Genomic DNA, 25,050 nt, shown 5'->3' with positions numbered 1-25,050 from the left:
AGTGAATGACCTTTGAGGGAAGAATGATCATATCATGCTAGAATTTCAAATTCAGTTTGAGGGTGCGAAACTGGACCCCCACTGTAGCATTCTGGCATTGAACTAAGGTAATTAGAGTTTTGAGGACAAATTGAGCCCTAGTTGACTGAGCTGGAAGGTTGAAAAGTAGGACGGTTGATGAGCAGTAGCAAATGTTTTAAGTAGATATTTAATTCCTCCCAACTACAATATATTCCAGAGAGGAAGAAAGATTGTAAAAGTTGGAGGAAATATCGATAAACAAGAAAGTTAAAGATAACATAAGGACAAAGGCTAATGCATGCCAAATTGCAAAAGCCAAGTTAATATATACGGATTGATTTTCCAAGTGTCAGTTAATGGCTAGTCCCTTGACTCTCGTGAGTCCTCATCATAAATCATATTCTGAGAATTATTTCCTGCTCCACATTCAGCATTAAAATAGGGTCCAACTAGATTAATAATGTGAGCAAACTCCTGATACTGCTTAAAACATAATTTTCTGATCAGTGTATTAAAAATGTTAATACCTTGGAAGTTTTAACAGGAATGAGGTAATGGAGTTAATTATTTTATCACATGAATTTTAGTAGCTTTGATTTCAGAGTGCCTATTAAACATTTAGACTACCTAGTATTAAAATAGTGGTAATATTACTGTAAGGGTTAATTACAATTTACCACAAATCTGTTTGGGATATTTTGGCTGATTTATATTGTCTTTGCCTTGCTTGTAGTGGCTTTGGGTCGTAATCAACCCCTGAAGAAAGAAAAGCCAAAATGGAAAAGTGATTATCCAATGACAGATGGACAGTTACGCAGTAAGAGAGATGAGTTCTGGGACACAGCACCTGCTTTTGAAGGCCGAAAAGAGATTTGGGATGCCCTCAAAGCTGCAGCACATGCTTTTGAAAGTAATGATCACGAACTCGCCCAGGCAATCATTGATGGTGCAAATATAACATTGCCACACGGTAAGTTTCCTTGTATTCTATGTGTCCCACTTCAATCATTTAACTTGATTCTGCCTTGGAATTAGTTCCAATCTGAGTTACTGTTCAGATTTGATGGTACTGTATACATGGACCAGAACATTGTACACCGAGTCTTGAATTTCCTTGTGAAAGTTTGTATTTTTTGGTTTCATATGGTATTTTCTGTTAGCTTGAAAACTTTACAAGTCTGAACTGTGTGGGTAAATTTCCAGTATTAATAACTAGTCAGTCAGCAAGTTTAGTTTTAATGAAATTATTTTATCTATTAAGAACAGATGCTCTAACATCTGTATGAAAATAACAGTAATATAATTTTGCATTGTATTTGTTAATGTTGCTCAGTGAATTGTAATTCTGTTGAGACAGCATACCTTCAGTAAAATTAATATTCTGCAACTTTCTGTCAGGTTTGAATCATCTATTACAATTCTGGTCACATTTACTATGTTTTGTACTGAAGTGTCATCTGTCTTCTCTGACAACTTTGCTGCATTTTGATGACTGCACCATATAATTCTTGCAGTTTGCTGTGAGTGTGAAATCTATTCTTACAGGAAACAAAAATTTGATATGATTGGTACCAAAATGCAGACCTATTATTGTAGACTTCTTTGAATTAGAAAATTTTAGAATCTGAATACTTTGCTGTTGTCTTTATGGTCAAAATTAAAAGCTTTCAAATTTAATAGTTACAGAGCTACCCAGAAGACTAAAACCACATTGCAACTTCCATTTCTAATAATAGTTAACATGAACCCCACCATCCATGACTATCCTCATACACTGCCAAATCTGAGATCCCTTCCTCTTTGTTAGCAAGCAGAGTTTGGTGATAAGGATGGGGAAAATTGAAAGTTGTGCAGGAAAGAGTATGTTTCTAAGAATTTGTTCACACTGCTTTTGCCAGGTCACCAATTTTATTTCCTCTGCTGTTTGCTGGAAAACCCTGAAGACTCTTAAACTGTTTGACCAATTTCTCATCTACGTGCTACATGCTCCCTAACATCTTCTAAAAACAGTGTATTTTTCCACACGCTAGCTGGCCACTCACAGCTCTGCTTCTCCACCACTCCTCTCAACTCCTGCACTATCTCTAAATTGTCAGACTTCTTGTTAACAGCGTCCTAGATGATCAAAAATTCCCTTTAGTTGAACAGATGGGCCAGAAATAAAATTTCTGTATTTGAGGAAGGCTGATTTTAATAAGACTAGTTTTGGCCAGTGTGGACTGGAATCCGCTACTTAGAGAAAAACCACACCAAAGCAGTGGGAGACACCCAAAATGGGTAATAGTGAGAGTGCAGCGTCAACATGCTCCTGAAAGGATGAAGGGTGAAACCAAGAAATTCAGAAAACCTCTGATGTCAACGGATGTATAGAATTGGATAAGGAAAAACAGTGGATGTCCCAGGGGAGTATAGAAAGTGCTTAAAGATGATTGGATATGAAAAAACATTGGTGGGTAACATTAAGGAAAATTCAAAGATGTTATTTTATAAGTATATTAGGGGCAAGAGATAACCAGGAAAAACGTAGGGTACATTAGTGATCAAAATGGTAATCTGTTTGTGAAGCTGGGTGATATAACTGAGGTGCTAAATGAGAACATTGCATCTATACTCACTATAGAAAAGGGTGATGGAGGTATTGAAATCAGGGTAGGGTCTTTGATATTCTTGAAAGAATCAGCATTGAGAGAGGAAGTATTAGTGGTTTTAACAGGATTGAAAGTGGAAAATTTCCCCAAGTCCAGATGACATGTAACCCAAACCAGGGAAGAAATTGTAGGGGCTCTGACATTAATTTTCACATCCTCTCTGGCCACGGAAGTGGTGCCAGAGGATTGGAGGACAGATAATGTGGGACCATTATTCATGAAGGGTGGCAGGAATAAACTAGAAATCTCCAGGCCATTGACTAACACCTGTGGTAGGGAAACTATTAGGAATAGAAATACATGGGACAGAATTGATTTCCAATTGGAGAGGTAAGGGTTAATCAATGGTATGGCTTTGTAAGAGGCGATCATGTCTAATGAACTTGGTTTAAAATTTTCAAGAAGTCAATCAGTATGTAGATGAGGGCAGTTCTCTACATGGACCTCAGTAAGGCTTTTCACAAGATCTTGCCTGGCTGACTGGGTAAAAAACTAACAGCTCATGGTTCCACAGTAATTAGACAAATGAGATCCAAAGTTGTGTTAGTGGCAAGAAACAGAGGATGATGGTCGAAGGCTGTTTTTGACAGGAAGTCTGTTCAGTGGTGTATCTCGCACAATGGCAAAAGGAATTTTAGTCCTGACAAGTTTGAAATGATGCATTTTGAGAGGACTAACAAGGCAAGAGAGTACACATTAGTAGAACCCTAAGCAGTATAGAGAATCGGAGGAACCTTGGACTTTGTCCCTATATTCTTAAGGATAGCATGATCGATAGATATGGTAAGGCGTATGGGATACTTCCCTTATCATGCGAGGAATTGAATACAAGATTAAGGAAATTATGATGGACCTCTATATAAAGTTAGTTAGGCTACGGCTGGAGTACTGTGTATATTCCTGGTCACCTCAGCCATAGGAAAGATGTGAATGCACTAGAAAGGGTTCAGTAGAGATTCACCAGGATAATTCTGGCCTGGATTTTCCAGCTATTCAGGTGTAGATAAGCTGGGGCTGTTTTTCTTAGAGCTGAGGGGTGCCTGATTGAAGTGTATAGAATTGAGGGGTTGATGGAGAGACTTTGACTTTTTGTAATTGGCCCAATAACCAGGGGCCACAGTTGTAAGCGAAGATCAGGAGGCTCAGAGGGATTTTGACAAAATGACCTTTCCATCGAGGGTTCTGAGTATCTGGACTCACTGCCTAAAATAATGGTAGAGAAGGGAACCCTCAAGACATTTTTAAAAAATGTTTAGATGAACACTTGAAACACAATGACATACTAGGCTATGGGATTACTGCTGGACAATGGGATTAGAACATATGGATGATTGTGGACACAATGGGCTGAAGTACCTCTTTCTGTGCTGTAAAGACTTTCTGACCTTGATTATGCGATCTTCTCAGGCCCACAATCCTCCAACCTCTCTCAACCCTTCCAGTGTATCTAAAAATGGCCAAGATATGTGCTAATTCTAATTCTGGTCTTTAAGTATCCTTGTTTGTAATCTCTTCTCCATTGCTAACTGGAAATCCTTAAACCCCAGAATTCTGTCCCTAAATTCTTCCACCTTTCTATTGTTCGTTCTTTCAGGTGATGTTTAAAATCTACCTCTTTAGCCAAGTTTTGGTCATCTCCCCTAGTAGCTCCTTAGATGGCTTGGTGTCAAAGTTCCTGTGGAGCTGTTTGGGATATTTCATTACATTAAAATTTTTATGTAAGTACAGGTTGGTTTTGGGAGTAGTAGGTTGAGGAGGGATGGTCAGGTGGTGTGTAATGTTCATGATGGAACCAAGTCTGTCCTCATCACCCACTATGGCTAGGTTTATTTTTCCTCTAAGGTACTTGACTGAGAGACTGAATGTTAGTTTGTAAGCTATTCTAAATAGTTCTTTTGTCTCAGTTTTGTTTTAGTACACTGTATATTGAAAACTCGAGTTGCATCTATGTCTGTGAATATGCAGTGGTACATAATTTGTATTTAGACATGGTGCAGTCACTTGAACCTAAATAAGAGTAACTTATTTAGGTAATATGAAAGACTTACTTTACCCAAATGGGTGAGGGCGCATTCAGTCATGATCAAGGCCCAGGACTTTCAGAACAGTGTGGATTGTATTGATAGCCTAGTTTTGACTGAAACAAGGATTATGATCAATGGCATCTGACCCTTAACTTAAACTCAAAGAACAATACAGCACAAGAACAGGCATTTTGCCCTTCCATACAAAAATTGTTTCCTCCTAGAGAATCCATATACCTCTATTCCCTTCCTATTCGTGAATTTGTCCAGGTGCGTCTTGAATTCTGCTATTGTGCCTGTTTTCTACCACCACCTCAGGCAGTGCATTGCATGCACTCACCACCTTTTGTGTGAAAAACTTGCCTTGTGCATCTCTTTTAAAAAAACATTCCACCCTCCAAGCACCTTGAACCTGTTGCCCCTAGTAATTGGCCCCTCCATCCTGGGGGAAAAAAAACTCATGCTTTTCACTCCATCCATGCCATTCACAATCATATAAACTTCATCCCTCAACTTCCTGTGGAAACAAACCCAGTCTATCCAATCTTTCTTCATAGCTAAAATTCATAGGCAGCATCCTAACAAACCTTCCCTGTACCCTTTTGAAAGCATGCACATCCTTCTTGTCGTTTGGTGGCCAGAACTCTCTGCAGTATTCCAAGTGTGACCTAACTAAAGATCTACAAAGCTGCAGCATAACTTGTCCATCCTTGTCCTCAGTTTCCCCTTCCAATGAAGACAAGCATGTCATGGGTGTTTTTTACTATCTTACCTACTTGTGCTGCCACCTTCAATAATCAGTCGATCTGCATATCAGTACTCCTAAAGGGTTCTGCCATTCGATGTATAATTTCCACCTGTATTTGATATTCCACTTGTGCCATGTTGGATAAGGGCTCAGGTGAAAAATATAATCACCGTAGTAACATGGATTTTAAACTAGAAAATGAGGGTCTGGGATAGTTGAAATGGCCATGAGAAAATGAGTGGACAGAGGGCTCAGATAAAGCAGGCAGTTTTAATAATATTTACAAAAGAAAAGCAAATTATTTGGAAGACAAGGCATGAGATTTACTAAAGTAGTACTCTATACTCAAATGGCAGATTTGTTGGGAAATATGGTGAGCTCCAAAAAGTGAGATAAAGGAAGTTAAAGTCCAATTCTGCAACAAACATGAGATTAAAATCACACTATTGAGCAGCAAGAGGCCTCTTTGCACGCATTTGCAAGTAATTTATACTAATCTTAACTCATTTATAATTAGTTTTCTACTTTTCATATGCCAGAGAAAAAAAATAGGCAATGACAATTCCCAACAGGAGGTGGTACCAGATGGCTTAAGGTGTATCTTAGGCTCCTGGTTTGCTGTTTTAGTGCTCACTCACTTTGTGCTTACTACTCAACTATGCTTTGCCTTGCCTTTTAGTTCTTGGTCATCTCTTTCAGAACCTAAAGATTCACAGTATTTCTTTCTTGCCTTGCTGGTTAAGACAGACAGAAAGTCAGATAGTTTGTCATGGTTGCCATCAATGAATGTTCAAGGGTGTGGGCATGTTGCTGTTCAGTACTGTGCTGCATCAATGTCGCACCTACACACCATGTGCTCGCAACCATACAGCATATCATTCAGCCAACTCGTCATGCCTCAAAGTCAAAGGAAAAGTGTATTCCAAGTACAGAAGAGCTGTCGTTAATAGGCTTCCAACCACAGTTATTCAAAGCAGAGTTTGATCTCCGTACAAGGGCTTGGACAAGGTCATCCAGCACTGGGTGTGGTCAGGGGTTCTAAATCACTGAAGTGGGCTTTGATCAGTTCTGAACTTTCAATTCAACTAATGTGATGTGTCAGTTGGGTAGTTATACAGATCTGAGAGGTGCCTAGTCACTTATTAGTCAGGACTGCCCACCCAAATTGATCAGAGCAATGGGTCATGGGTATTTGGGTGTCTGCTCCCTGAAAGTCAAGGGAGTTTAATCAAGAGCCAGTTCTGTGGTAAGAAAGCTGGGGAGATCAATTGTGGGATTTTGAGGCAGCATGCTAGGATGCAAAGGGATAATAATTTTGAAGGGAAGCAATTCAACATATAAGTGTGTGAGACAATAGTGCAATGTAGGACATGGGTTACTATGGGGGGGAGGGGGGGGAGTCATCAAATGTTACAACCACCTTGGGTCAGTGAGGGGGCAGTGCAGCATGATGGTTGACATGGCCAGGCTGTATGGGTGGAGCTAATGTTGAGAAGATGATATAAATTAAAGGATTGGGTTGAAATGTAGGAACGCTCAATAGTGATGGTGCCAACAGGGAGTGTAAGGAGGAAAGAATGTAGATAGTTGCAGGGACACCATGGTTACCAGGCTGAGCCTGAGATTCATTATGCTAAACATGACTTGATTTGCCTTCCATCCTCATCTGAATTGTAAATGCATACTGGAAATAGAAAATGGCTGTGACAACACCCAGAAAGTGGAGTAAGTATCTTTTCCAAGCTGAGCATGCAGGCCATACATGTGAGTGATGTGAGGCCCTCCAAGGAGCGATTATGTTAATAGGGCACTTGCATAGGACTTCTGTAATCATAGAACCTTGCACGTGGTATGCCTTCAAAGTCGAACTGTGGGGGATAAAAATCCTGGTTATCAGCAATCTTGACCGCGTCTTTGTTCATTTAAAATTTATCATAGTCATCTCTGAAGCAGAAGTAATTTCTGATGAGTTTAAAAGTGGCACCTTTGACCAACCCCGGCAACCTGCTGATGACTCTATTTTGCAACCCACTGCCCTTGGGGAGGTGATGGCCTAGTGGTATTACTGTTGGATTGTTCATTCCAGAGGCCCACGTAATGTTCGGAGGACCTGAATTCGAATCCTGCCATGGGAAGTTTTGTAATTTGAAATCTGGAATTAAGAGTCCAATGAAGACCGTGAAACCATTGCTTATTGTCAGGAATAACTATCTGGTTCACTAATACCCTTTAGGGAAGCAAACTGCCATCCTTAGCTGATCTGGCTGACATGTGACTCCAGAGCAACAACAATGTGGTTGACTCTTAATTGCCTTCTGGGCAATTAGGCAAGCGTAATAAATATTGGCCCAGCCAGAGATGCCCACAAGTGAATAAATTCTAAATTCCTCTAACTGAAGTTAGGCATTAATACAATGCAACCCATTCTTCAGCCAGGACCGTCATGGATCAGACAAGGTCTGATGTTCAGATCAGTCTGACTAGAACTTCAAGCACCAAGCAGACTGTTCCAATAGTCCTAACAGGCTGTACTGTGCACATCTGGAGCTAGCAAGAAAGAATGTGATTGATGCTGGAGAGCTGGGAGAGCAGCAGCTTTCTTCTGAAGAAGATGATGAGGACAGTGAGCAGGAAGAACATTATCTTTCGCATGATAGGGTAGTGCAGCAGCGGGTACAACAAGTCAGACAGGATTTAATTGACACCCAGTTCCAATAGATGTGAGCTGGGTGAAGTGATCATTCACAGACCGTAAATTTGTTCAGAAGGCAAAGAAAGACCCTGTTACTTTTCTCCAAAACAAATGCAGTTTCTTTTGTGTTTTTTTTATTGAACTGCAGAAAGAAAAAGGAACATTTTTCAAGCATTTTCAAAAGTTTCAACATATGCTCCCACATTTAACAATGAGAAAATGTTATATACGACTGGGCTTTAGGGAAATAATCCCAGAAGTCCCAAGAGTCGTGAGTGCGTCTGTTGTGAGCGTCATAGAGATCAGTAGCAGAGAAGTCACTAGTGCTCATGAAGTGTAACTCACCATGAATTTCTCCAGAATTGGCACTTCTGGGTAAAATTTAGCCCATATTTTCTGCAGTGTTGATGCATTATGATCCAATTACATGAAATATGAGTATCAACAGGCCAAGTATTTTGAGCATTGCCATAAATTAAATCGTAGAGGCTGTTGCAATAAGGTAATTTTTTCAAAAACTGAGGGAAATGCTTTATCATGAAAATAGTCTTGACTACTTTTTTAAAAATCAATCCTGTGAAATTATTAATGAATGTCGATAAGTGCTGACCAAACCTGGGGCACTCCAGGAAATTATATTGTTTCATTTTTGTTGACACTGCCTTATTATGCAATTATGGGAGGAGCTGGGAATGATTTGTGCTATGAATTTTTGATAGTTTTTTTTATCTTTCATACTTTCTCATAATGCAGTTTTGTTAGCTTGGTAAATATGACTGATGCAACCAGCAATAAATCATCAAAAATTGAGAATACTACTGTGTTATTCTAAATATACTCTGAATTGTGTTGATACTCTGGTTCAGTAAGAATTCAAATATTTTAGACCTCCAAGTTTATATTCCTTCGAAAGTTTTACCAAATGTGAAATCAGAATCTTTCATTTTCTTTATACTCTCTGCTCCCTCTTGTTGTAAGTATTTTTTTTCAAAAGTGGAATGCTGTATAACTTTTTTTGTCATGTGAAATGTTTCCTTCTATTTACACAATACAGCATTTTTATTTTTTTTAATGAAGAACTTCCCAAGCCTGAGGAATGAATTTGATTTTTAGCTGATTAATGGCTATATTTTATAGTATTGCAAGAAAGAATTCCAGTCTTAATATGATAAGCATATCTAATTTGTTATATTTTTATCAGTTATATTTTGCAAATCTTATTGATTCTATTGAGTTACTTTGTGAATACATCAAATAATAATGTGCTCCTGCTTAAATTGCTCTTCAGTATTTGTTCTAAACCTAACTTCAACTACATCAAGGTGCGTCTTTCTGAAGATTGAGTAGATGATTTCCATTATACCTGATTTAAAGCATGCAACAACTAATTAAAGCAGTATTTAGTGCTATTGAGTCATTTAGGGTTGTAAACGTCAGTATTTTCTAAATGGAATTTTCTTCAATATTATTAATGTTTGCTTTCTCTTGTTGCAACTGTTAGAATGATAAGTTTTCTTCTTTAGTACAGATGTGCACTAATGACATTCCATTCTGTGGCAGGATATATTTATTGTATGTAATTGAGTTTTAACGAACACTTCTTTTTTTTCACTCATACACAGGAGTGCTTACAGAATGTTATGATGAGCTGGGAAATAGATACCAACTTCCAGTGTACTGCCTTGCACCTCCAATCAACATGATTGAAGAAAAAAGTGACTTAGAGACACTAGACATCCCAGAACCACCACCTAATTCTGGACAGGAATGTCAGCTCCGGTTGCGTCTCTCCACAGGCAAAGACCTGAAGCTTCTTGTCCGTAGCACAGATACAGTTTATCACATGAAACGGCGTTTGCACACAACAGAGGGGGTAGAGCCCTCCAGCCAGAGGTGGTTCTTTTCTGGCCGACCACTAACAGATAAAATGAAATTGGAAGAACTGAAAATCCCCAAAGACTATGTGGTGCAGGTCATCATCAGCCAACCTCTGCAGACACCTACCCCTGTGGAAAATTGACCATTTTTTGAATCCCTTTATTAGGCTATTACTCCTTTCTACACAAGAACAATTATCTAATGTCACCTGCGTGGTCCCATCTGTGATGAGGACTTCTAGAATTTGTTCTTGTCGATCAATTTAAGTGTAGAGCACTTGGTGAAGTTTCTACCAAGAAAGCAACTCAGGAGAGGATCCAGTTCAAACCTATCCTTCATGGATTGGTACTTTTACTGGTAGAATTAGTTTCATGTATATCTGGCCTAAACAGATTACTTTCAATAAAGGGGCAGTGTTATGTTCTACTAAAACGTTCAGTAGAATAAGAGTGGCCAGCATTTTATGCATTATTTTATTGCAGTGCTGCAATTTTCTGTTTTAAATCATATGTGGCTATTTTTAAATAGTAAGTACTTATTGTCAATATCATAAACTATCATGGCAATTGAAGGTTTTCCTTCAGGGATAATTTCAGTGAGACTGAATCGATAGAAGGTGTTCAGGGTGTTCAAATAGAGTTAGCAAGCTATTTTTTCTGTTACTACCATGTGTAAATTTGGGAATCATATACCTGACCTAATGGCATATTAATTTATTGAAAAGTTAGGAATATACAATAATGCATAAGTTTCTGCTCTACAAAATAACCTAGCTTCTGTTTGCATTGAATTACTTGATCTTGGATGGGGGTATCATTTTGGGCAATTAAAAATTTTCCATAATACCTCCATCTAAAGAGTGATTAAAATCATGATTTTCTTACTGTTCATTGTGGTTGACCGACACCTGCTAGCAGCTGCATGTGTGGATGCTGTTGAGACAGGATTGAAAATGACCATGGTATCCCATAAGGTCAAATAGTTTGCTGACTATCTTGTGGAAGAATCAGGTAAGGCATAAGATAGTTTCCTATGACTGTAAAACTACATTCCAGTGTAAATCAATATATTCAGGAAAATCAAGGAAGAAGATTGTGTTTTTAAATAAAAATCACTGCGGTACATTAAAGAAAAAAACTCATTAGTTGTTTCCATTTGATCAGCTGATCACAGCCATGAAGCCAGTGAGCTGGTATTTTGATTTGAAAGCTAGTTATTATTTAGGAGCATAACTCTTTAAACATCGCAATGACGTCTGTGTATGAAAAGGCAATGGCAGCTGCAAAGTTAACTAATTTATGCAATAGTTTCATTCTATTTTACCAGGGCCACAATCTGAATGTTGCAAATCTTTACAGTGACAATGGTGTAAGAAAGAAGAATAAATTGAAAATCACTTTTTACTTTTTTTTGTATTTGATAGAAAACAAAGCAATTCTATAACTTTCAATGTGTAAAGTCAAATTAGAAAATTCCTCAAACATTATTTGTCTCCAATTTAACTCTTTCCCTGCAGACTGATTTTAAGAGTATTGGATGACTAATATTAGAAAATTTAAAATTACAGGGCTAGCATTCTAAGATCTATCTGCCTTTGTTGGGATGAGTATTCATTTTTAAATTAGTGTTTAGTAATTGTGCAGTTTTCTAATTTTAGGAAAAGAAATCTTACTTTGAGCAGTCATTAACATTTGGAAAAGAGACTGACTGATTGCATATGCCTTATGGCTGCTCTTGCTTATGGAAGTGATCCAACGGTTGGGATAGAAAGTTAGAATGAAGAAAACTAAGTTGCAAAGGGTGATCTTTTCCAGATATGTGCTTCTGTTATGGAGCATCATCCATCTGGTACACAAATCAAGAAAACATCTGTTCAGTGAGCTCATTCTGAATTTGAAACCTCAACTGAGATAGTAAGGGACTGCCTATCTGTTTGCAGCCCTTTTTATTGACCCATTGCAAACAATTTGCTTGTGTATAAGAGAACTTGGTGAATAAATGTTTAATCCCTTTTGTGTCCATTTATCACTAGTCTTGAGCTCCATACTTTCAATCATGAATTCGGTGTCACATAAATTTTTTAAGGACGTTTTATGCATTATAATAAAAAGTACTCACTGAACCGCAAAAATGTATTAAAATAATATAAAATCCATGTATAACTGTAGATTAATTTTCTGTGCACCAACCTAAATTATATTGGTGTATATTTTGCTGTACCCATTTCCAAGGTTGCTGGCTCTCACCACCATTAAACTGGATAGTGATTTCTGGTATCTGTACATAAATCATTTCATGTTGGAATCTGGAAGTTGCTGGTACTGATACTCTGCTGTTCCGTAAACTGCGGGTTGTTGAAATATTTTGCTGATGGGATTTGGAGAGATCACTGTGAGCTATGGCTAATCACGTCTTCTCATAGCAATAACAGATGAAAAGTTGGAAGTTGTGCAATCGTGACTAACTCAGTTTTTTTTTAAAGTTTAATAGGTGGTCAATGTCACTGCACAAACTTATTACAAATGCAAAGGAGTCTTATTTGTTCAGTAGAAAGTTAATGTTGCAGAGTTTTTAACTTTGTAAAAAGTGTTTAGTTATTCTGTTTTATTCCTTATTACCTCTCCCATAATCACCAAATGTATTCTGAATCTTTATTTTGCTTCTCATATTTACTTCTTGACTGTAGTTTGTGTATTTCTGAGGTTTCTTTGATCTTATTGGTTGAAGAATCTTTATATTGCTAGGCCACCTTACAGATGGCATTAGATCCCTTAAACAGGCTCATTTTGTTTCATGAGCACAAAAATTACAAATCTCCACTGACAAGTCAATAAATCACTACACAAACATAAAAGGAATATCATAGAGTCCCTACAGTGTGAAGCAGGCCATTTGGCCCTTTGAATCCACACCTACCCTCCAAAGAGCATCCCACCTAGGCACACCCCCTTATCCCTGTGGCTTTGCATTTCCGATAGTTAACTCACCTAGCCTGCACTATAGGCAATTTAGGCAACTATAGGCAATTTAGCAGGGCCAGTCCAGATAACCTGCATATCTTTGGGCTGCAGAAGGAAACTGGAGCGTCTGGAGGAAACGCATACAGACACGGACAGAATGTGAGAACTTCACACAGTCACCTGGAATCAAACCTGGATCCCTGGTGCTGTGAAGCAACAGTGCTAACCACTGAGCCACCATGCATCTTAGTATTAGTTAAGCCATTCCATCACCGTCACAGTAAATCCTGGGCTCTTAACTGTTTTCTGTCTCCTTTCAGCAGTAAGCTCGGCTGATTGCTTGACATAATTATTTGGATCTCCAGGTGTTAGTTTGAGACATTTTGATCAGATTACTTTGTAGTGGTCTTCACATGCAGTCTGACTAACATGAAGTTGTCTATTTGGAGAAATCATTTTTCTGCTTCAGTTATTAATTTTGTGAAAATCTGAATGTAAATGCAATTGTATTGAAAACCATAAGCAAACTAGAGTTAATTGTATTTTTGAGTTCCAAGTGCATTTCTTCATTTCCACAGTGAATGTAGTTGAATTGAAAACTAATCTATTCACACAATCTTTCAGATTTGTGTCTACACACTGAAAACAGAAACGTGGAAAGCTTGTTTTTTTTTTTACTAAGTGATTATCTGAAATGGTCTATGACAGATGTGCTTTAAGAACTGTTCAATCATGGCATCAGGAAAAAGCAAAGCTTTCCTTCTGTTACAATGTAAATTTCAGGTTCATTTTATAACTTGTTACATTTCATGTCTGTTTCCTCAGTCTAAAAACTAAACAACCACTGAATTGCTTACATGGGAGCCTTAAGTACGGTATTATCAGTAAGTGAATTACGTAACTCCTGTGCAACATAAAAAGAATAATCACTTGGGATCGCATTCAACTTGCATATGTGAATATGGGTCTGTATTGTGCCTGAAGCATGGAATACTGTTTTAATATCGAAAGCTTTATATTTATTATGATTTTTTATAAGAAAGCTAAGGACATAATTCTTTATGCATTACTGTCCAGCGAAAATTGACTTTTGTTTGTTATTCATCATTAGTCCTCATGTTAAACCTGACGTTCTTTTTTAAAATTACTTGGTGATGATCTATCATTTATGTCACTCAATAGGACTGGTGTCCTACAAAAGGTTGATGAATGTGGAATTGGACGTCATTCACCTTTTAGCCATTAGAAGCATTGATCATTGTGGATGAACTGTATTCTGTGCTAGAGTGTGCACTGAACAAAAGTAATCTCCAGTATCGTAGTATGGAGGCTTGATTGACATGCTATTAGTGACAGGTCAGATGTTGGTTTTATCAGGTCAATGAACTAAAAGATTCAGTCTCCCAAAAACTATTCCTAGGACTATTTATGGCATCATCTAAAATTTTCTCTGCAGTATTTATTCCATTAATGTTACTACTATTTAGGGTTGTATATTTGTTGGAAGAACACAGCAATTACCCCTTAATATTAAAGCACAATATTTTACCATTGTATGTCAAAAGGCCATGATGTTTAAAATATGTCAGAGGGTCTTTTGATTTTTACTGTACTTTGCAGATTTGCAAACAGAAAAGTCTTAATAAACTGACTTTTCAATCAGCCATACTGCAGGCTAGTATTGTTCCTCTTTAAGGAACAATAGTTTTGTTTTGTAACTGTACATTTGACTTTTCACAGATGAAGTTGGGACAGTGTCCACTGATACTTTATACACTTTCCAATACAGTTTGTGCTCTTAATGTGCATTGCACTGTTGTAAAATCTATACATTGTAATAAATGATTATTTGTCATAAAAGACCAATGAATGTTTGGTAAATAATGCTTTATAATAGATGAATAAATAAACCAAATTGTTGTAATTACAGCCCATCAATCATTTTCTGAGTTGCAGTTAAACTCCAGTCCCACTTAATTGTTTGATTATGCTATGGAATGCTCTTACAATTTAAAAAACAATTTCCTTCGGGGAAGGTCGGAAAAGAGGGTAATCCATGATAATAAACAGTAACTTATCTTTCCACTGTTCTCTGTGTGTATTTTTAAACCATTCTTAGAATTACATTTTCTTTAACTTTACTTTCTAAACGTTCATTTACATTGTCTGTTCACTGTCTTAAATGCACCAAAAGGTTCTACTGGGAGAAAATGAGGACTACAGATGCTGGAGGTCAGTCAAGAGTGTGGTGCTGGCAAAGCACAGCCGGTCAGGCAGCATCCGAGGTTTAAGCCTACTGCACCTGGTATTCCCAGGCAGTCTCCCATCCAAGTATTAACCAGGCCTGAGTCTGCTTAGCTTCCAAAATCGGGCATTATCAGACTAGTATGGCCGCATGGCCTCAGATGTTGCCTGACCAGCTGTGCTTTCCCAGCACCACTCTCTCGATTTAAAACCTCTACTACCCGTTCATGTTAATAATCAAAATAATCCTCAACCAATATATTTAATTTAACTGAACCTTTTATTGAGAATTTTATTGCAATTTCCATTAGTTTTAGTGGTAATTTGAAATGCGTGAATAATAATATCATTTTAGTATTTAATGATGTCTTCACAGAATGCAAAACATCTTTGAAACAAAATTATCTATGCCATTCAGAAATAATGCGCAAGATGATAGTTGTAGAAGAATTAATGGAAAGCATTTTAGAGGTTTTATATCAACAGCAAGTTCCAAATCTGACAATGCCCTCCTACAATGTGCCATATTAAACATGGTGTTTGTTCTTTGAATTGTGGGAGAGAACTTCCTTTACTAACAATAGCTCCCTCATCAGAATTGTAGAAATGTGGATCCATAATTGTACACCACATAAACAGTTGTTAGCAGTACATTTGTTCTGATATAACGTGATGGTTCTATTCCCGTGCAATCCCGTGTAATAAGAAAATCGCGTAAAGCAGAACCATTTGAACCAAAGGGACTGGAATCCCATTATAGCCCATACAGGGAAGGAAAGTTCACATTCTATAAGTAATGGTCTAAATTCTTCAATTGCGTTGCAGCCAATTTGTGTTAAAGAAATGTGTATTAGAGCAGAACTGACTGTATGAATACAGGGGGCCCAAGCTTAAGTAATCCCCCTTCATAATTCAAAGTTAAATTTGAAGTGCCAATGTTAAAATGCTTGAAATCTACACCAATGATAAAAATACATTTTGGTTACTTTTACTGTAGTGAACAGATACTCAATTTATTTTAAAAATAATCTACAAAACTAACGTTAATGTATTCTGTGCATTTACCTTAAGCTTTTGATGGTCACTTACTGAAGATTAATTGATTATCCTCCTGCTTAGTGTCAAGACTGAGTGATATACCACCTATTCTTACAGATTTATTTTAAGTATCTAGTTGAGGAGCTAAACACTTATGATTTGATTGCTGAAGGACAATGGAGTAAATAAATTACCTTTCAAATGATTTACCCAACAAAAATGTATTGTGCAACCTTTTTGCTATTGTGATCTAAACTTGCTTATCTTCTAATTTTAATACCTTTGGAAGATGATCATAGCGCTGATATTGGCAACAAACAATGTAACAGTCTTGCAAAAGTAGTATTAAAGCTCTCATAGACTTTTAATGTCTCAAGCAAGGCTCTTCTCTGGGACAAAGGAAAAGGGAGTTCTTAAGATAAGGGAGAAAGGAAAATTGCATACTTCACGTTTTGCAGGAAACGCATTCAAAGAACTTTTTGTGCAAACAGACTGGTTGCATTTAATTTTGTTTATCTCTCCCCAATTCACAGTGAAATTTATTATTGTTCAGTTTATTTTAATTATCATGAACAATCTAAAAGGGAAGTATTTACTGTCATATTAGTTTCATATTGCTATAATTTGGAAGATTGGTTATTCTAAGAGCCATGTTTTTAAATTGATCATGAATAATTTGGCTGAGGAGAGGTCATCTTAAATCCATTGGGAGCCATCACAGCTGATGTTGCTCAGCTACTGAGTGAATGTAAATAGAAAGTACTTAATGATTATTCTTCAACAAAGGTTGGGTACTCTAGAATGAGATCTCTAAACATACCTGTCTTTGCAAAGACACAGACCAAATGGATCTGCAAGATGTAATAGATTCCTTCTTTTTCTCATTGCATAACTGAGTGGGGGAAGACAAAGAATATGGCAAATGCATTTAAAAGAAAATTTGAAAATATCAAGGAATAAGGAAGGTTTGTTTCATTGCTATTCTTAGTAATTACAGGCATAATATTAATCTTTCCTCTTACTGCACTGCTCATCTAGTAAAGTGTTGCTGAGACATTTTGAAAATTCCTGGCTATTCAATCTAGTGCAATCACAGTATGGTACAAGCCAGAACATCCTCAAAGTTGTTTCTTTTCTGTTAAAATTACGCCATATTGACTCTGCAAGATGGCAGCAATTTAGTAGAACTGTAGTGGATGGCTCTGCATAACAGCCAAGGCATATTGGTGGGTTTTATTTACCATCCCTGGCCAACTTATATGGAGGAATTGTTAATTTAAGAACTTCAAGAACATATATTCATTGACAACTTGGAGTGGGAAGGATGCCAAAAGGAAAAGGAGCGAGCAGACAGCAGCACAGAGGACACTCCCCTACAGCACTGGGACGACAGCAGCTGCTTCTCCTGAACCCCGGGGGACCTGACAGAATTGGCAGTGACAATAGTGAGACTTACCGCAAATGTTGAGGCTGTGATCAAGGAGATCTGTGCCCAGGTCCAACCCCTCGCAGTCATTCTGCAGAAGCATGAATGGGAGCTCCAGGGCCTCAGGGAGCAGATGGAGGAGGTGGTGGGTTGAACCACAGCCTTGAAAATAGAGGTTGGAGGATGAATCTTCGGATTGTTGGAGTCCTGGAGGGTGACAAAGGTGGGCAGCCAGTCGGTTTCTTTGAACACTGGCTGCCGCAGTTCCTGGGCCTTCAAATTGGATCTGAACGGCTGTATGTTGAAAGGGCCTTTCGGGTGGTGGTGTGCAGGTCTGGGCTGATGCAGCACCCCCACTGGTCCTAGTGCACTTCTTCACATCCAGGGACAAGCCAAGAGTGATAGAAGCCTCCAGATCACTGGGGAAAGATCCACAGGCACTGCTGCACAACAGGTCAAAAATCATGTTTTTCCAGGAAGTCCTTCAATGAAATTAAAGAGAGGCTGAGGAACCTGGGCATCCAGTACTCCATGAGATACTCCACAGACCTTCGTTTCAGCCACAGACCCAGTTTAGATGTTTTAGTCGGCGGGTAAAGCCAAGAACTTTGTAGACACTTTAACCATATTCTTCAGACCAATTGGTCTATTTTAATGTTCATTCTCTTTTCCCTTTTCCCTTTTTTTCTCTTTCCCTCATAATTAAAAACAAAACAAATCTTGGAATACGTTGTTCCTATTATATTTTTAAACTGAATTTATCATGGGAAATTTTGTGGGTGCCTTTTGTTGTTTCCCCTTTTTTTTTCTTTCATTTTCCCTTTTAGTCGCAAGTAGGGGTGACATGGAGCCAGGGATGGGTGGAGTGCTTATCCTGATTTTGTCTAGGGCTGTGGCACAATCTGGGCCTGAAGGAGCTGTGCAGGAGGGATGGGTAGGGTGAGTGCCCCTTATGGGGAGGGGGAGGGGGAGGGGGAAGAGTCTCTCATTCAAGGTTTTATAGTTGGTTTGTAGGAATGATAGGGTAGTTTTTGTATGCACAGTTCTGCAACTGAGTCTCCATTTACTTGTGCTCAGCGCATTGCAAGCAGGGTTCTCCTTCCAGCGGGGTTCAAAGGTCTCTGAAAGGGGATATGGCTAAGTGTCTTGTTAAATGGTGCATCTGGAACATCAAGGGAAGTCCTTTGCCTGTTAAAAGGAAAGAAGTGCTTTCTAGCCTTAAAAGGGAAGGGTTGATATCGCTCTGTTGCAGGAAACCCATATTGATGGTGGGGAACATCTGAAGTTAAAACAGGGGGGGTTATGACCAGGTATTCCCTTCATCCTTTACTGCTTAAAGTAGGGGAGTAGTACTTTAACTACTACTAACCAGAAAAATCTTACGTTCGCTTTAATAGAGCAGGTAACAGATGAGCAGGGCGGTTTGTGATACTTAAGGTCCTGATACATGGGGAGGATTGTGGTATTTTAACTGTCTAATATCCTCTCTGCGGATCCCCTTAAATTTTTGATTAGTGCCTTCTCTAAACTGTGTGCCTTTGGAACACAGCACATTATAATGGAGGGGGGGGGGGGGGGGGGACAGTAGGGATTTGTCTTTTGGATCCAACAGTGGACAGGATGCCTAATCAGCCCCTATCTACCTCTTCGCAGGCCAAGCAGGCGATGGACTTATGCGAGGAGTTGGGGCTGGTGGACATTTGGAGATGTCTTCACCCTACTGGCAAGGGCTTCACCTTTTCTTCAAACCCGCATACATGTCCCACGAGGATTCATCATTTTCTGGTGCCTTTGACCCTTCTGGATTCGATTATCGGTTGTAAAATTGGGAATAAAGCTATGTCTGATCACGTGGCAGTATATTTAGAGTTTAAAGCCAAGAGTGAGGGGCGAGGTTTGCAGCACTGGTGTCTGGATTCTTTACGCCTCAAGGATTCCAAATTTATGGAATACTTTTTGAGGGAGTTTCAGATGTTCTTGACTATCAATTCCGGCACAGCTGCTAAAACTTTCTTTTGCTCGACAAAATCTGTTTGAGTTTGGGGATAGGCCAGGGAAGTATTTAGCATATCTGACTAGGAAAGAGCATGCTTCCCAATCCATGACTGCAGTTTGAGACAAAGCCAGTGTCCTATATAATGCCAAAAGGATTAGTGAGGCTTTTCAGAGTTTTTACTCTGAATTGTATCAGTCTGAAGGTTGCGAGGGTAGGAGGACCAAGATTGAAACCTTAAGAGCCTGGACCTCCTAGGGGTAACCCTGGAATGGGCCTCTCTTCTTAATGCCCCCCCCCCCCCCCCTTACAGGAGCTAGCTACAGAGTGGGAAAGCGCCTGGTCCTGATGGTCTCCCAGGTGAGTTTTATAGGGATTCTGTCAGGGCTGATGTTGGAGGGGTACAATTAGTCCAATATGTATGAATGCCTTCCACCATCTTTGAGAGAAGCTAATATTTCTCTCATTCTTAAGAAGGGGAAGGTTCCTGAAGATTGTGCTTCATACAGCTCTATCTGTATTAAATTTGGGTTTTAAGATTCTGTGAAAGATTTTGGCGCAGAGATTGGAGAAGGTGTTGTCTAATATTGTCAAAGAGGCCCAGGCAGGTTTTATAAGGGGCCATAGGTCCTCTAATAATATTAGAAGGTTGCGGAATATGATCCAAGCATGTCAGCAATGATTGATCTAGGGGCTGTTGATTTCCTCAGATGTGGAGAAATCATTTGACCAGGTGGAATGGTCATATCTCTTTTATGTGTTAGAGTGGGTGGGGTCTTTGCTAGGTGGGTGGAGATTTTATATCACCACCTTCTGGCCGCAGTCATCACCACTGGGATAAAAACTGGGAACGTTAGGAATGGCAGGAGTAGTTGTCAAGGCTGTCCCCTCTCACTGCGATTGTTTACATTGGTGATATGGTCTCTGCCAGCGGCTCTTCGTTAGAATGTCCACATAACCGCTCCAGAAATGGGATCAAGGGTACACAAGATTACGCTATATGTGGATGATGGCCTTCTGTTTTTATCAGACCCGATGACCTCCATACCCCATTTGATACAATGTATTAATTCACTTGGTGCTATTTCTGGATATCAGTTCAACGTGGCAAAGTCAGAGGCTCTGCCTTTTGGGGACCTTAAGGAAGTGCCAGAGGTTGAAGGTGGTCCTAAGTTCCCCTTTTAAGTGATCATGTTTGGGTTTCCAATACCTAAGTATCTTGATTACTCCCATGTTTGATCGGTTATTTTGGACTAATTTTGCTCACCTCGACAACATTAGGCAGGATCTCCAGAGAGGAGAGGCTCCTCCAATTTTGTGGTTGGGCCAAATAGCTCTTATTAGGATGAATCTCCTCCCTCGTTTGCTTTATCCCATGTGTGTGCTCCCTATAATGATTCCATGATTCACCTCCATAGTTGTATGCCAAGGTTCCTACCAGGGATGATGGACTCAGGGTTCAAACTTTGGGCAGCACGAGGAGTTTCCAGTTTGGGAGACTTGTTTGAGGGGGAGGTTATGATGTATTCGAACAACTGAGCCACAAATACGGGTTGCCCAGCAGAGATCTTTTCCGTTCTTTTTCAGGTTAGGGGTTTCATTCAGAAGAAGATTACGCTTCTCACTAAGTCATATAAGCCTGATACAGAGAGGTTGCTGCTATGTGCCACAAGCACACTTTTGGTTAGTGCCCTCTATCGCCTGCTGAGTGGTAGGGCCTGGCAGGATGTTAACTGGTTATGTGAGGTTGGGAGCAAGAGCAAGGAGTGGAGATCTCTTCAAAAACATGGGAAGACATAAGGGAGAACACGCAGAAGATCTCAATCTATTATAGCACCTGCGCTATGCAGTTAAAAGTTCTGCACAGGGTTCATTTGGCACCAGACCGTCTGGTGCAGTTTAAAAAAGGGGCACCTTCAGTGCACCCCAAATGTAAAATAAGTGTAGGTACTCTTACCCATTGATTTTGGACATGCCACAGGCTCTGTGTTTATTGGAGCGCTGTGGCAGGAGATAGGGAGGGTATTGAGGACCGAAGTTAAAGTTGACCCAATATCTCTTCTAGGTCTACAGAATTTATCATCAGAAGGCCATGGAAAGAAACCATCCAATATTCTTACTGTGCACAGAAGAAAATTCTGATGAATTGGGTTTCTGAGGACCCACCGGGCTTGTTTGGATGGTGGAAATGAATTATGGAGCACATTCCCTTGGATTTTTTCACAAATATGGTGCCTACACAACAGCCCATTTCTAAGTTATTTGACACCCAGCAGCAACCTCTCTGTATCGGGCTTATTGAGAAGCGTAGTCTTCTGCTATCTTAACTAGGATGTTTGTTTAACCAGATGGTTAGGTTTGCTGAGCCCTGGAGGAGTTAATATGGATATATATACAAAGCTCCCATTTTTTGTTTGGGAGCTTTGCATTGAGCATTGTTATTTTATGTTTGTGTGTTCTTTAGTTGAGGGATGGAAAGGGAGGTTATTTGAAATTGTGTTTTCCAATGTTGAGTCCTTGGGGCTGTCTCTGCCCAAGCAGATGAGGTGGTTGTTCCTCCAATTTGCGGTTTGGTTCATTGCAGCAATAGAGGAGGCCAAGGATGGTCATGTCAGAAAGGGAGTGGGAAGTGGAATTAAAATGGGCGGTGACTGGAAGGTCCCTGTGGGCCTGGTTGAGATGCTCAGCAAACCATTCATAGGTTTACCTTTGGTCTCCCCAATGTAGAGAAGACCACATTGGGAGTACCTGATGCAGTAAACTAGGTTGGAAAAGAGGCTGCTGTGTCTCACTGGAAGGACTGTTTGAGTCCCTGGATGGAGGTGAGGGAGGTGGTGTACCAGCAGGTTTTGCATCTTTTCCGATTGCAGGGAAGGTACTCGGGAGTTCGGGGTGGGGAGAGTGGCTTGAACCAAAGACTGTTTGAGGGAATGGTCCTTGCGAAAGGCAGAGAGGGGTGGGGAGGGGAAGATATTCTTGGTGATGGTGTCTAGTTGGAGTTGGCAGCAGTGTTTAAGGATGATGCGTTGGATGCAGAGACTGGTGGGGTGGTAGGTGAAGACAGGGGGTCTCTGTCTTTATTGCATTTGGGGTCGGGGGTGAGGTTTAAGAGCAGAGGATTGGGGAATTGAAGTGGTGAGTTGGAGGGCTGTTTGGATGGCAGAGGGGGATAAAGCACTCTCGAACAATGTGAATATCTGGGATGCTTGGGAATTAAATGTCTCCTCATTCCAGCAGATGCAGCAGAGACAGAGGAATTGGGAGAATGGGATTGAGTTCTTGCAGGATACCAAGTAGGAGGTGGCGTAGTCCAGGTCGTTGTGACAGTCTGTGGGTTTGTAGTGAATGTCTGTCTGGAGACTGTCACTGGAGAATGCAAATGGAGATGTCAAGAAAGGGGAGAGAGGTGTCAGAGATGGACCAAGTGCATTTGAGGGTGGGGTGGAAATTGTGGGCTAAGTAGATGAACTGCTCCAGTACAGCCTGGGTGCAGGATGCTGTGCCAATTCAGTGGAAGAGTTGGGGCATGGTGCCTATGTAGATAGTGAAGAGGGCCTGTTTGACATAGCCGACAGAGCAGCATGCATACCCCATCCGATTGCCCATGGCCACTCACTGGATTTGGAGGAAATGGGAGGAGCATGTAGGCTGGGATGACATTGCTTTCTTCACCTCCAGATGCTGCCTGGCATGTTGTGTTCTTCCAGCCTCCTGCTAGTCTAACTTGGATTCCAACAGCTGCAGTTTTTTTTTATTGTCCCATAGACAGAAAGTTGGCATACATGTGCTGTGATAATGAATCTTAAGCAGAAACTGGGTATTCTATGGAGTGTAACTCCGCTCCTGACTCTCCCAACCCTTTCTATCATCTACAAGGCACAATTGTTATGTTATACTTAGCACGTGTTTGGATGAGTGCAGCTCCAACAACATTCCAGAAGTTCTACTCCATTCAGCAATGGTAGGCACCTTATCTAAACCAAAACATTTATTCCCTCTGTCAGTGTTGCAAAGTGGTAGCAGTACAATCTACAAGATAGCAACTCACCAAGGCTCACCAATTGCATCTCCCAAACCAGCAACACAAAGAAGAACTTAGCAAGAGTTTTGGAATGTGACACACAGTAAGTTTCCCTCCAAATCACTCAACATCCTGACTTGAAAATTGTTGTTGCTTATTGGTTGTTGTTTGACCTGAATACTGGAATTTCTTCCCTAACAGAATTGTGGATGCACCTATGCTGCTTAATTTCTAACAGTTCAAGAGGTGACATACCACAACCAACTTTAAGACAATTAGGGATGAGAAATAAATATTAATTTTGTCACTAATGCCCTCAATCCCGTGAATGAGCTTGTAAAGAAAACAAGGTTAGGATTCATGTTTCTGGTTTTTACTTGTAATCCTGAACTATAGTAAACATTCGCATCAATGGCGAATGAGGTGGGAATTAATCAATTTGGTTGTAATACACTGGCTTCCTTGTGCGTGGGACCAAGGTCATTAGTGTGGGAGGAGGCCTGTTGGATTGTAAATGCTGGAATAAACTGGCTAGATTGAACAGCTTGCTTCAGTGCTATAGATTGTGTAATTGTACAAACCAAATGATAAGGTTATTTCATTGTAATCACTTAGGCATTATATACAGTGGCTTTGTAAATAACGATTGTTGGAAGCCGCAGTAAACTTCAAAAGCCTGCAGTGGATTACTGGGAAATAGCAATCCTAAAAATTCTTAGAATAAAGATTGAGTTCAGTTTAGAAGTAAGTCCATTATTGTTATCTATGATTGTCTCTTACTGGCATGAACATTTGGCATGTTGGTTTCACATATTTTACACTTCAAACACAATGAGCAGCATTTCCTAAAACCAAAGAAACAATAACACAGATGAGGGCTAAGCTGTTAATAGTTCACCAGCTACCTGTTTTCTCTTCTAACCTTTTCCTGTATTATTTCATATTCTTTTCAGGCCCTTTACTTTTGGTAAATTTCTGTAATGGATATGTTCACAAATGCCATAGAACAGAAAGAGGGAAGGTTTGATTAGGCCTGATATGGGGCAAGTGTTCACAATGGACAACGACTGGACTCATTGTTACTATGAAAGATCAAATGAAGTTTTAAGATTCAGGTTGCCATATGCAAACCCAACGGGACGATTAGACTCTTTCAGCAGTCTAACCAAGTGTCATTCAACAGACCACTCAGAATGCTAAGGTATTGTCCTGCAAGAATAGCATTGACCCCCATAGTGCACAGTCCTCCTGCTATGTCTCAGGATGGCCGTATGAGTCCTCCTATCGCTGCCACTTGTCCATTTCTTTTGCTGCTATCTTTCAGCCAACAGAGCACAGGCTGCCAAGGTTGAGCTGT

The 25,050-nt window shown here is 39.7% G+C and overlaps 1 protein-coding gene across 3 annotated transcripts in view; it reads left to right on the top strand.

The window, feature by feature from the left end:
- ubtd2 (ubiquitin domain containing 2) overlaps positions 1-15,054 on the top strand; it is a 72,576-nt gene extending 57,522 nt beyond the window's left edge. For all 3 annotated transcript variants that reach the window (XM_072590965.1, XM_072590964.1, XM_072590966.1), the window contains 2 exons: positions 755-991; positions 9,756-15,054. In XM_072590965.1, the coding sequence (XP_072447066.1) occupies positions 755-991; positions 9,756-10,153 (635 nt within the window). In that variant the 3' untranslated portion in view covers positions 10,154-15,054. The remainder of the gene's footprint in view (positions 1-754; positions 992-9,755) is intronic.
- Positions 15,055-25,050: the final 9,996 nt, after the last annotated feature.

This window comes from Chiloscyllium punctatum, chromosome 20 (assembly GCF_047496795.1).
Source record: "Chiloscyllium punctatum isolate Juve2018m chromosome 20, sChiPun1.3, whole genome shotgun sequence".
NCBI classification, from domain to species: Eukaryota; Metazoa; Chordata; class Chondrichthyes; order Orectolobiformes; family Hemiscylliidae; genus Chiloscyllium; species Chiloscyllium punctatum.
This window is presented reverse-complemented; position numbering and strand designations above follow the sequence as displayed.